General features: G+C 46.4%; 1 protein-coding gene across 1 annotated transcript in view; it reads left to right on the forward strand.

The window, feature by feature from the left end:
* The window catches only part of SFRP1 (secreted frizzled related protein 1), a 45,687-nt gene extending 41,624 nt beyond the window's left edge, over nucleotides 1–4,063 (forward strand). Inside the window, exon 3 of the mRNA XM_046648456.1 lies at nucleotides 552–4,063. Coding sequence (XP_046504412.1) covers nucleotides 552–874 — 323 coding nt within the window. The 3' untranslated portion in view covers nucleotides 875–4,063. The remainder of the gene's footprint in view (nucleotides 1–551) is intronic.
* The last annotated feature ends 9,174 nt before the right edge of the window (nucleotides 4,064–13,237 follow it).

Consider the following 13,237-nt stretch of genomic DNA (forward strand, 5'->3'; position numbering starts at 1 on the left):
ATCGCCCTTGAACTTCCCCTTGCCGAGTGTGCACACATAGGTTCTGCCTTTCTTATTTCCAGGGCCCAACTTTCAAGGAATTTTAGGACCTTTTGATGTTAAAAAACTAAATCAATAACTTTCTCTTAAAACAAAAAAAACCTCAGGGTAAGTTTTTTCTTTTAGTGCTGAGGTCTATGGCATTCGATTATATAGATTATATTGGATCCTATGATCCCCTTCTCTTAAAGCATTGTATGATGTTCTGAGTCACTGAGTTTTTAAAAAGTGAAATACAATTTAGTTTTGAAAATTTATTTGACAGTCTCATGGCACTCCATGGCAACTATTAGACACCACAAAACTAGGGGGTAGAATCAGTACATAAAGATTAATGGAGACCTTGGTTCTTACCTATAAAGCTGCCTCCTTCTTTTACTTGCTGTTTGCCTTTCATTTCATCCTCCTCTTCAGCCATAAATGTGGGTTATTGTTTTAGATGAAAAGCTGTGTTCTAAAATGCTTTCTCTCTCCCTTCTCTCCTTTCCCCGCCCTCCCCTCCCCATCTCTAGCACTGAGGATGAAAATAAAAGAAGTGAAAAAAGAAAATGGTGACAAAAAGATTGTCCCCAAGAAGAAGAAGCCCCTGAAGTTGGGGCCTATCAAGAAGAAGGAACTGAAGAAGCTCGTCCTGTACCTGAAGAATGGGGCCGACTGCCCCTGCCACCAGCTGGACAACCTCAGCCACAATTTTCTCATCATGGGCCGCAAAGTGAAGAGCCAGTACTTGCTGACGGCAATCCACAAGTGGGACAAGAAAAACAAGGAATTCAAGAACTTCATGAAGAAAATGAAAAATCATGAATGTCCCACTTTTCAGTCAGTCTTTAAGTGATTCTCACGGGCAGGTTGGGGAGGGAGCCGTGGGTTGGGGTGAGGGTGGGGGCTGAGCAGACCTCCTGGAACCGCAGTGGTTCACACTCACTGCTCTTCCTGTTGCCAGAGGACCTTGTAATCCAGTTGGCTTCCCTCTTGCACTGTCCCACTCCTTCCCCCCCATAGCCGCACTCCAGACCCCAGTCCAGCCAGTATTTAAAGCCGCACGCCCAGGTAAAGAAAACCGGTTAGATTAGGAAGCCTCTTAAGATCTGCAGTGTGGAACAGCATGTTACTCAGTAAAAGGAGGTGCAAAACCATTTCGACCAGAGACACAGTCACTAGAAAAGAAAATGTTGCTGGCAAACAAAGGGGATTGGCAAAAAGTGAGAGCAGCAAAAATGAAATTCTGCAACTTTCTTTGTCAATACAAATTGCTTGTGGATCAGGTAATCTATGCCTTTGGAACTAGAAAATTCTGACTATGGGTAAGACACGTTGCTTTCAGTTCCAGAGTAATTTCTCTTTCTGTCTCCTTTAGACAGAAACACACGCACCATGCTTACAACCTAAGATCAGTTCTGGAAAGTCATGGGTGCAGGGAAGCAAAGTGCAAGTAGAGTGTCAGAGGGACAGTGGGGTGGTCCTGCTGCCCTGCCTTCCACATGGCTGTCTCTCGATACGATCAGCCAGTCTCGGGGGCCCTGTAAGTGGCAGTTAACATCAGCTCCATGCATGATCTAATCTCCAGGCATTGGCAGGGCGGCACGCGCCTGCCTTTGTGTGAGGGGAAAGAAACACGGCGGGCAGCAAACCCACAGCATGAGAGAGAGGATGACTTTCAGACCGAGAGGCAACCATTAGTGGTTTTCAGAAAACATAGTTAAAGAAGAAAAAAAGAAAAAAGTTTAGAACAGTCCAGCAAATTGCTAGTCAGGGTGAATTGTAATTGGGTGAAAAGCTTAGTATTCTAATTTCATCTGTTTGTTCATTTCACATATTTTTTTAAAGAACAACAACAAAAACCCCACTTACTTTTCAAGGTTTTAGAGAAAGTCTACACTGAGCGTTTGAAAGGTGTAACTAAGACCAAGTTCTCTGGTGCCTGCAAGGCTGCCTTCTAGCAGAGCTGTTCTCTCATTAGGCGTTTGGGGTGGGAGGTGGACACGCCTGGTGGCATAGCTGTGTGGTCCTTGTTGCTGAGGAGTTCGGGGCTGCCCTGGACCCAACACAATGCTAATCAAAACTCACAGTGCTTCCCCTTCTTTTCTTTCCTGTGAAGAAATGGATTCCTTTAACTTCATTGCCTTTAGATCAAAGCAACTCAGAGCAGCCTTCCTGCCTGTTCTCCTGCACTTAAAAAAAAAATCTTTTTTTCATTTCTGCAGAGGGAAAGTTGAGCTACAAGTGTCCCCATCCAAGGAGAGAGTTCCAAAGGCAGAACATGCCTGCAGTTCCCCAGTGCCCTGAGTATTTCTCAAAGCCCTCGTGGTTAGTGAGCGATGCACATAAACCTGTTCACTTATGCAACTTTGCTCCCCTGTTCAATGTGGAGTATAGGAAGTAATTCTAAAAAATTAATGTTAATTTCTTCCCCGAGCCTGATTCTTAATTCTCTGTAACATCTAGAGGACTTTAGTGACTGTCCCTCTGGGCGAGTGTTTATACCCAGCCCGGATGCCACAGTGAGGCTGGAAAGTGTCACCTCTGGCCCCAGCCTGATGCGGAAACAGTGGAAGATTCTGTTAACTTCCTAAGACTCCAGTCTGAAAATCAGCCTGCCAACTTCATTACCTGCCTGAGGGTTATCCTGATAACAATTAACTTCTCACAATTAGTGAGCCCATCATTTTAACACGTTTTTTGGTTCTCTCTGCCCTTTAATCATAAAGTGTTGGGGATCTTCAGTGATTTGCCTGTAATTTTGGATGATTTTTAAAAAATGTATGTATATTAGTTAATTAGAAATATTCCACTTTCATATTGTCAACTGAAATTCAGAGTGATTTCATGGGCGCCTGGATCTGGGTCTTAGTTTCGGTCGATTAACTCGAGAGCTCAGTGCTCGTGTGTATCTGCTCGTTGGACAGAGTGCACCCTGCCACAGAGCCCTCTGTCCCAGGCCGGGGCCTGAGGGGAGGGGTTGATGTGGGGTACTGGCAGTTACGCAGAAAGACATGGCAGAGAGGCGGCCATGCTGAGCAACTCTCTAAATGGGAATTCTCAGGCAGGAAGTGACGTTTTCAGAAAGATTGAAAATCAGTTGGAAATGTGAATTGCAGCTGCAGCTTTACCCCAACCACGGAGCCCCTGGACCTGGAGTTTCACTGTGGACTTGAGACACACCAGCTTCGTCTCTTGCACTCTAGCAGTTTCAGGGCACAAAGCTGCATTTTTATCACAAACCTTTGTTTTTCTCAACAAAGGATATCACAAAACCAATGTGCAGACTCATTGCTTTGTCCTTGATTTCCAAAGCGGAGGTCTGTATGTGATTTGGTAATTATTGCTAGTGCAAAGGTCGTATTTGTAAAGATTTAGAATAATCATTCTGGGTAGAATCCGGTGAGGTCATTGGCAGAACTCGGCTAAATCTTTGAAGAGCAGTAGTCGTTATCTTAGAAGACAGAAAGTGAGGTGAGAATTCTAAGAACACTTTACTTTTGGAATATCCTGTGTAACCCTTGGCTCTTGGTGCGGTGAACTAGCACCAAGGTCTCCCTAAGGCAGAATCCAGTGAGAGCTCCTGTTTTCCTTTGGATCCGGAAATTACAGACACCCCACTGCCCGCACCTAGACTCTGCCTTCTCCTCCGACACCACCTGAGCAGTCGCTCTGTGGGAGCGCCACAGATGGGGTGGGGCCAGACGATGTGGTTTAGAAGTACACCTTAGGTAACTCTGTGGAACCTGCACTGGCCATTGTGACCTGCCACCAGCAGATATGTGGACACAGACGAAATTGCCCTTGCCTCTAGTTCCTTCTTGTAGCACTCCTCTTTTAGAGTCTAAATCTTTTACAAAAGCTTTGAATACTGTGAAAATGTTTTACATTCCATTTCGTTTTGTTGTTTTTTTAACTGCATTTTACCAGATGTTGTGATGTTATCACTTATGTTAATAGTCATTCCCGTATGTGTTCATTTTATTTTCATGCTTTTCCTGCCATGTATCAATATTCACTTGACTAAAATCACTCAATTATTCAATGACCATGTGCGTTGTGACTTTTTCTCCCCGATGATACTTCCCTCACTCTCTTCCACTGCACACATCCCCCCATCTTGTATTTTTTCAGTGATGTCTTCTGGTCCCAGTTTAAAAATAGCTTTCAAATGTAACTGGGCCCTGGGAGGCCGGAGGAGCAGCTGCGAGGCCCCGCAGGCTGCCCTCACCCCAGCCCACATTCACATCTGCTGCCGTGAATAACTTCCAGAAGTGGTTCTCCTGGCTGTGTACGTTGCAGATCAGAGAGAAGGTTAAATACTTGTTCTACAAGCATGTGTTTTTCAATCTGCCATGTTTTCTTGTCCGTGTTTTTGGTGTCAGATGCTCTTTCCCCTCCGGCCAATTCAATGTTAAAATTACCAACTAAAATTTGAAAACTTTCTGGTATCTGGAGTCTTAGACCCACATGAGACCTTAGAGGAGACCAGATTTTCCCTTTCATTTACAGGTGGAGAAGCTAAGATGGGAGGTGACTAGGATTTCCTGAGGAGTTTGGGAATCCCAGGTCCATGGCCTTGCTGGAACTGGAACCCAGGGCTCCCAAGTCCTAGTCATGTGGGAACAATGTCTGAATTACCGCTTCTGAGCTTCCCTTTGGCCCCAGAGTCTGGCACGCGCCAGGCCCAAGCTGTTTCATATTAGGCTACATGCTTCTTGCCTAAGGAATTCTTCAGTGTGACTTTTAATTCTGTAAACAATTAGAGTGACAACTTCAGTTGATGTCATTCCCTGATTAACAAGGCACCTCCAAACCTCAGACAACTGGCAGTTTTACCCAGAAATGAGCAAATATTCCCAAGACACCCCAAACCACACCTAAGCACAGAGACACCATTTTTCAGGCATGGTATGAGGACTTGTAAAAAGTCCATTAAAGCCTGCTCCAGTATCAAGAGATTTTCCCATACTAGTACCTGACTGGTGAACTAGCGATGTGCTCGCCCAGCCGGGGAAAACATTGGCAGTTCCTTTTAGTTCCCCTGTGGTTAAGAGGAAGGGATATCTCTTTTAGGCTGGGGGTGGATGTCATTGTCACCCCACTGAAGCCCCACCACCATGACCCATAATTTCCCCTTGATCTTTTGAAATTTTTAAAAATAAATCAGATGATGAAGTGTGTCCAAAGGCCTCTCAGCTTGTGCTGCTGGAGTCACCCTGGAGTTTGGGATCCCAGGGATCAGGACTGCTTGAGCCTTGTGCCTAAGTGATACTGGCAGCTCCAAGAACAGCAGCCTTGCCCTCAAGCTCTGTAGCATCCACACCTCTTCAAGGAATTATACAGATGCTCTCCTACACAAGGTGGAAAGAGACTAGGGCCACAATGTTATTCAAGTCACTTGGTCTTACTTCTAAGGCCATCTCCCCACAATGGATCTAGGCGTGCCAGCAATTCCCTTTCACTCCTGAGGAAGAGAAATCTGTACCAATCATCCCTTAGGTCTCAGAGGAAACAGGGAGACTCATTCTTAAATTTTAGCATGTATCACCTAGGGAAGCTTGCTAACATGCAGTTTCTGGCTTCCACCCCTGGAAATTTGGTTGGAAGATTTGCCACGGGGCCCTAGAATCTGAACTTTGAAGCAGCAGCCTAGGTGTTCCAGATGCCAGCAGCCCACTGGATCTTACTTTGCAAAACACTCCCGTAGAACATCAGAGGCCTGGGGAGGAGAGGCAGTAGGTTACTTTGGTATCTCCCTTTCTGCTACCTACACAGTTCATATTGCTGTAGCTCTTTCTGAAGTTCTGTGAGTTATTCTTACCAGGTGTTAGTTAATAAAAGATGTAATTTATATACACGTGGGAGGGAATGAGCCTAACTCTTTCCTTTATACCTGGGTACATCTGTCTCTCCAAGGAGTGTGTCTCAAACTGTAATATGCATGGGAGTTACCTGGAGGCCTTGGTAAAATGCAGATTCTGAGTGGGCAGGTCTGAGGTGGGGCTGGAGCTCTGCATTTCCAGTGGGCTCCCGGGTGAGGGGAGAGGCTGACACTGCTGGTCTGCAGAGTGTACTTTCAGTAGCGAGGCTCTAAGGGGAAGTGGAAAGGGCCGCCAGGGCTCAGTAATGTCCTTGTTCTGTGCTGTCATAATGCCATCTCTGGGATCCCCGTGTAGAGCCTATCTCCTTGGGACTCAAAATATTAGCCATACCTTGGTTGGAAAGAAAATCAAACTGTGGGAGAATCATGATTAGAAACCTAAAGCTGGGGGGTAATCCGCTCGACACACTCCTTAATTTTCCCTTTGGTCCCAGGCCCTGAGGGTTGACTCTTTCCTGAGACTTCACTTATTCCAGAAACTCAGAGACCCTTTTCTTTTTTTCTTCCTCAGCAAACCATTAGCAATCCAGCCTCTGCCCTTCACTGACCTTCCCCAGCCCCCAGCCCGGGACCACCAGGGGTTGTTGGCATTAACCAACTGGCGGTACTCACCTCGACTACTAAAGTAAGATCAGAATCTGACAACAGAATTGGAACTTTTCATGTTCCATTTGTTCACATCTGTGCAGTTTCAAGCTCAGGTTATGGGAGAGGCCAAGAAAAGGGGGAAAAACTGAAGTTTGGGGAGGGGAAATCCCACCTCTGATAAATTGAGGACAGCCTGCTGAGCAGGGCTGATTTACTGGGGCACCAGGCATTAGGAGTTCTGTGAGTGAAGGCCGACGAAGGCTGCTTTTTGTAGGTTTGGAGAAGATGGGTCCCAGAACAAGCTCCAAATAAAAGCAAAAAGCTCCTGTGTCTTTATACATCTGGGGACTATTTAGATAAGAAGGGGCTGCACTTGATCATGGTCTCTCAGTTGTTTGCTTAAATAAAGGGAGAGAAAGTTGCATGTGTGTGTTTAAGGAGAGAGGAGGTGCGAGGAAGGAGAGAGGCTCCAGCAATTTTCCACAGCCGAAACCCCACCACGTGGTTTTAATTAGGATGACCGTCCCCTCACCTGAGCGCCAGAATTGGCGGATGGAGGTTGGGGCAAAGGATTCCGAGTTCTCATGGTCCTGTCCTGGAGATTTGAGCTAAGCTCCCCGGTGGGCAGTTGTGAGCTCCAAGGAAAAGCTTTTACCTTCTGCCTTGCTTGCAGTGCCTGCGTCCCGGGCCCTAGAACCGTGTGTGCTCGGGAAGCGTGGTCGCTGGCTAGCCAGGTGGGATCCCGGCCAGGGCTTCTCTGAGATGCCTTGCATGTCAGGACTTAAAGAAATCAAAACCCAGAACTGCAGATTCTATTTCCTTTCAAAAAAAGAGAATTAGAAGGAAAAGGGGAGACCTTGCTCGAGAGCTTTGTGCGTGATCCCATCTCTGTTGCACTTATTAATAATTCATACCAGCATCCACGGTTGCTATTTGTATCTGGGAATGGATTGGGGCTGGGAGCTGGTTTAAGGGCCCCAGTTTCCATTGTAGCTGTCTAGTTCTCTGGAGAGTTGATGCAGGTCCGGGTAATTTTGCCTCTTTACCTAGAAGATTAAGCCCATACTCTGAAGGAATAAAGGTGTCACATGTCCAAACCCAGGTGCCTATTTCATACTGTGGCCCGGGGACAGCGAGGGTGAGTTCCACAGAGTTAACTGGATTCCTCCGGGGTCAGCACTCCCTCCCAAGGCTGGCAGCTGAGGCCAAGGGGGATCTAAATTTGGCTGCTCGTCCTGGCAGGTTGCTTGGTGACTTCTAGCAGCAGTACACCCCTCCAGCATGGCAAGTCAGGCCCTGACCTGGGCCAGGCCTGGGGGCCCCAAAGGCCCCTGTGGAGCGGGAGGAGGAGAAAGAACTCAACTTTCAAACCCTAGGAACTGGCTTCTCTGTGCTGTGAATCTTGATGAAAAGAAGGACAGCTGGTATGTCCCAGTCAGTTTGACTCCTAGCAAAATGTTTCTGTCCTAGACCTTACTTATTGTGATGCTACCTCTAGCCCCGGCTGCAGAGCACAGCTGTACACCGGGGGCCTGTTCTCTCCAGGTCTGAACATTTTCCAGGAATCCTCACGCTGAACCTACAGCAGGTCCGGGGAAAATCCTCGCCTCTCCTCTGACTCACTGTTTCCTGGTAGATGGAAATATGTTTGTTCAGGAGAAGTGGTTTCAACTGCAGGCAAAAGAGATCCAGCTTTAAATCAAGTCAAATGAAATGCATGTGTTTCGAAAGGCACACACACGTGTGTGCACACGCACATACAGTCACACATGCGCCCAGGGCGGTCACCGCTACACCCCCGGAGGAGTCTTTTCAAAGCGCAGACGGCTCCGGGTTTAAATTTGTTGCTATCATTTTAATAATCACTGTAATGTGTTCGGATAATTGTGAGTGGCGTTGGGAATGTTTGTTCTCATGTAATTGCTTGTTTCCTACTGAAATTTCCACGTCAGACCCTTTCATTGTTCTCATTATCGCCTGCCTCGTGCTGCGCCTGCCGAGGGGGCCCTGGGCTTGCTGCTTTCTGCTGCTCTGTGTGTGGAGCCGGGCGTGGGCTCCCCGCAGGCGGGCAGGCTGGCGGCCGTCACGAGTGGCCGCAAGAATTCAGGGCTGTGAGCTCCGGCTCCGTTCTGACCAGCTGGGGTTCATGGTTGCTGGGCCAAACATCGGGACAAAGGAGACTTGACAGGGCTTGGCCTACCTCCTGATTTTGGATTAAGCTAAATTCAGAGCGCATTTTGCACCCTGGCCCCACGTATTTCCCAGGAAATGTGACCCTTGTGTTTCTGATTCATGTGCTCTTAACTCATTAAAATGTTGATTTACAAAGGCCGGGTGATGTCCAAACAAACCACTAGGGCCTCTGTTCCAAGCCAGCCTTTTTCCCTTACGACTTTTTGTGAGCAGGGTGGATGGGAAGAAGGAATCAAAGATTTTGCCTTTGAACCGGGATGCTACATTCCATCAGGAATGAAACTTGGACCCAGAGGACGGGAACGTAGACCTTTGGAATGGGTTGGGCTGTCTATTGGACAAGCCATGTGCTTCTAGGCCTAATCAGAACCACCTGCACTTCCTCAGGGTCCTGTCACTGTCCAGGCAGCATGGAGCACTTGAACTTGACCTGTGCTGAAAACGAGTCAGAGTACATAAAAAAAGACCAGCATCTGTTTACGGGAATAAATGCACGTCCACGGAGAGCACCACGGGACTCTGGGACAAACCCCCTATGCTTGCCTCTTCTCTTCTTCACCTGAAATTCCAGTGACCATCTCTCTACTCCTTCAAAAAACCCAACCCTTCAAGGAACTTAGTGCATTTTCTTATGGGGGGTACATGAAACCTGCTGGAATGGGGCAAAAGGGTAATGAGCTGCTGTAAATTCGGCCACGAGTGCCTTCTTGGGCCACCAAACTTCTTTAGGAAGCCCGGGGCTTTTGTCCATTTCTCATTACTTTCAGGAGAGGAACTTTTAAGAAACGTATCCCTGCGTGGTGTGCAAAGAGCACGTCTTTTCAGGGTGTGGATGCGTGTCTGTGTGGGGGTGTGTCAGCGTCAGAGTGTGTGGGAGCTGGGGTGGGGATGTCTGTGCTCGTGTTTGTGTTGGTGTCTGTGTGTGTAATGCAGGTCCCATACCAGGCCACTGGGATCCCCGACAAGGGCCCCCCTTCTGCGAGCCCCACCATACTCCGTGTACAATGGAATGTTAAACTGTGGGTGCCAAGTCTATTCCATATTGATCACTGTTGTTTCTGGAATATCTTTTAATCACTTCAACCTGTTTGTAGGCCCCGTGAGGTATAATACCACAGTCATGCGCCACTTAATGACGAGGACATGTTCTGAGAAATGTGTTGTTAGGCGATTTCTTCGTGTGAACATCAGAGTGCACTTATACAAACCTAGATGGTATAGCCTACTGCACACCTAGGCGATGTGGCACTAATCGTATGTGACTGCAGTCACATACGGGATCCATCGTCGACCAAGATGTTGTTATGCGGTACCTGACTATAGTATAGTATATGTTATACTATATATTACACATTATAATCCATTATTCTGGTATTACATGTGTGTGATACTGGTGCTGTCGTGCCCCTCCTCTGCTGCCATTGCCCTCAGCATAGGGCCTTGCTCATGTCTGTACTCAGGTAACTCGTATTGGATGGTTAGGAAAGAAGAGGGATGGGTGGGGACAACGGGACCTCACAGTGTTGCAGATCATGGCCTGTGTGAGGCCTCCCAGGAGAAAGGAAAGTTACCCTAAGGGGTGAGGAGGAGGGCAGTGTTCCATCAGCTTTGCTGTCCCTGCTTCGGAGCCCTTCCTCACCTCCTCTTGGCACTATTGGGTTGAAGTGTTTTCAATTAAACTAACTTTGTTATTTCCATTATGAGAGGAAAATAGTGAATCCATGCCAGTAGATTTGAATGTGTTAAAGCTCACAGACGGTGTCCATCAGCTGCTGACATACCAGTGAAATCAGGGAAAAGCTGGTTTTCCAGTATTTCTTTGGCAGAGGACCCAGCAACTGACACTGGATCAGAATTAGAGCTCATAAAGCATCAAGCCAGGACACTGAATGCTGAGCGCTTTTTTATAAGATGCTTTCAACTCCTTATCTTTCAGAAAGGATAAATGTCTGCATTTGGCTCCCTCTCCTTGGGACATTTATTGACTTTTTAGGATGATCCCTTCTGGTGCAAGTAGTGAAGATCTGAGCTGGCCAGAAAACCTGGTGCATTTTCTCCTGAATAAGCAGTTCATCTTGGATCTTTTATGTGAAGTTAATTCTTCGTGATTCCTTGCTGGAGGACTTGAAAAAGCGTACTCAGAAGGCAAGAAAAAAACACCACCAGCATCAAAACGAAACACAACCAGCAACAACAAAACGAAGAGGCCGAAAACAAAACCCTGAATTTAGCATAGGTCTGCAAAGAAAGAATTTCTGATAATCTCGTGTACAAACTCTGACACAGGAAGTAAAGAAAGGGAAGCTGAGCTCCTCACCTGGTCGACCTGGCCTACTCTGTCGGGCCGCCCTGAGGTATGGGGCACACATATTATATTCTAGCTTATTCTCTCACTTAATGGCATCTTGAGGAGGTGCACAGTATTGCAGTTGGCTTAAAATTCTGTTCCTTACAGGCAACAAAAGAAAAAAAATAGATCAATTGGACTACATCAAAATTAAAAACTTGTGTGCCTCAAAGGACACAATCAACAGAGTGAAGAGACAACCCATGGAATGGGAGAATCCGCAAATCATATATATGGTAATGGGTTAGAATCCAGAATATAGAAAGAATTCCTATAACTCAAAAACAAAAAAATAAGCAACCTGATTAAAAAACGTTCAAAGGACTTGAATTGACATTTCTGCAAAGGAGATATCCAAATAGCCAGTGTTCAACATCACTAATCATTAGGCAAATGCAAACTAAAATCTCAGTGAGATGTCAGCTCACATCCATTAGGATGGCTACTATCAAGACAGAAAATAACAAATGTTGGTGAGGATGTGGAGAAACTGGAACCCTTGTGCATCACTAGTGGGATAGAACAGCCGCTATGAGATATCATATGGCAGTTCCTCCAAAAATTGAAAATAGAATCACCATGTGGTCTGGCAACTCCACTTCTGGGTATATACCCAAAAGAACTGGAGGCAAGGTCTTAAAGAGATATTTTTACACCCATTTTTATAACAGCATTATTCACAAAAGCCAAAAGGTAGGTGAGTGGGTAAACAAAACATAGTATATATATATACAGTGGAATATTATTCAGCCTTAAAAAGGAAGGAAATTCTGACACACACTACAACAACATAGATGAAACTTGAGGACATTATATGAAGTGAAATAAGCCAGTCACAAAAAGACAAATACTCTATGACTCCACTTATATGAGGTACCTAGAATAGTCAAGTTCACAGAGATGGAAAGTAGAATGGTGGTTGCCAGGTGCTGGGAGCAGGAAGAATGGAGAGCTGTTTAATGGCTATGGAATTTCAAGTTTGTGAGATGAAAAGAGAACTGGAGACTGGTCGTACAACAACGTGAATGTACTTAACACTACTGAACTTTACACTTAAAAATGATTAAGGGGCCGGCCCTGTGACCTAACGGTTAAGTTTGGTGCTCTCTGCTTCAGTGGCCCAGGTTTGGCTCCCAAGTGCAGGCCTACACCACTCATCAGCAGCCAAGCTATGGCAGCGACCCACATACAAAATAGAGGAAAATTGGCACAGATGTTAGCTCAGAGTGAATCTTCATCAGCAAAAAAAAAAAAAAAAAAGATTAAGGTGGTAATACTATGCGTATTCCCTACAATTAAAAATAACTGTAAAAAATGTTGTTACTTCTTTCCTGGGCATTTCTGGGACAAAAGAGATTTCCCAAAGTCCAGGAATATGTGAGTTGGAAGCTGTGTGTGCAGCAGACGTTTATTTCCGAATTATTTATGCAGTTTCGTGTTCCCCCCACTGGAAAAAAACCTTCACAGAGTTCTGTTTCCACCTCTTCTGCTCACCACGGTGGGGATTACAAGGGGAAACGGCTACACCCCGATCAAGTGATCAGGACTCTCACAGGGGCAAGACTTTCCAACCTTGGCAGGTGAGCTCTTCATCCCTCCTCCAGCACACACATGCACACACGCATTCATACACACATGCTTGCACACACATGCTCTCATGTGCGTGCATACACACACTTTTCCAGCCAGGTCAACGAACATTCTCTGCGGGATGACGCCATTTCCAAGCTCCCCTGCTGGCCTGGGGTGGAACCCTGAACTCAGCCCGGGACGTGGGTTTCCTGGGAGGAAGAGGAAGGGACTTGCTTGAGCTTCACTGAGGAACTCACGGCTCTTCCTTTGTGGTCTGCTTTGGGCTGGAGTGAAGCAGGGAGCTTGAACCAAGGGCCCCGCCTCGGAGGGGAACTGCATCTAGGAAACATTTTTGCTCCATCCACAAGGATCTCCAAAACATCACCAGGAACACGACTTCTTACCTGCCATCTCTTCTCCCCAGCTTTTAAGATTTCCTTATTTTTTTCCTGCTCACTCTCTATATTTCCCCTTTTAGAGTCTTTTTTTTTTAAAATCATATTTCATTTTACGAGTTTGGCTTTTTTAGATTCCGCATGTAAGTGAGACCACGCAGTCTCCGTCTTTCCCTGAGTGGCCTACCTCACTTAGCACACTGCCCCCCGGGCCCACCGTTGCTCTGTGTGTGTGTGTTG

This window comes from Equus quagga, chromosome 22 (assembly GCF_021613505.1).
Source record: "Equus quagga isolate Etosha38 chromosome 22, UCLA_HA_Equagga_1.0, whole genome shotgun sequence".
Classification (NCBI taxonomy): Eukaryota; Metazoa; Chordata; class Mammalia; order Perissodactyla; family Equidae; genus Equus; species Equus quagga.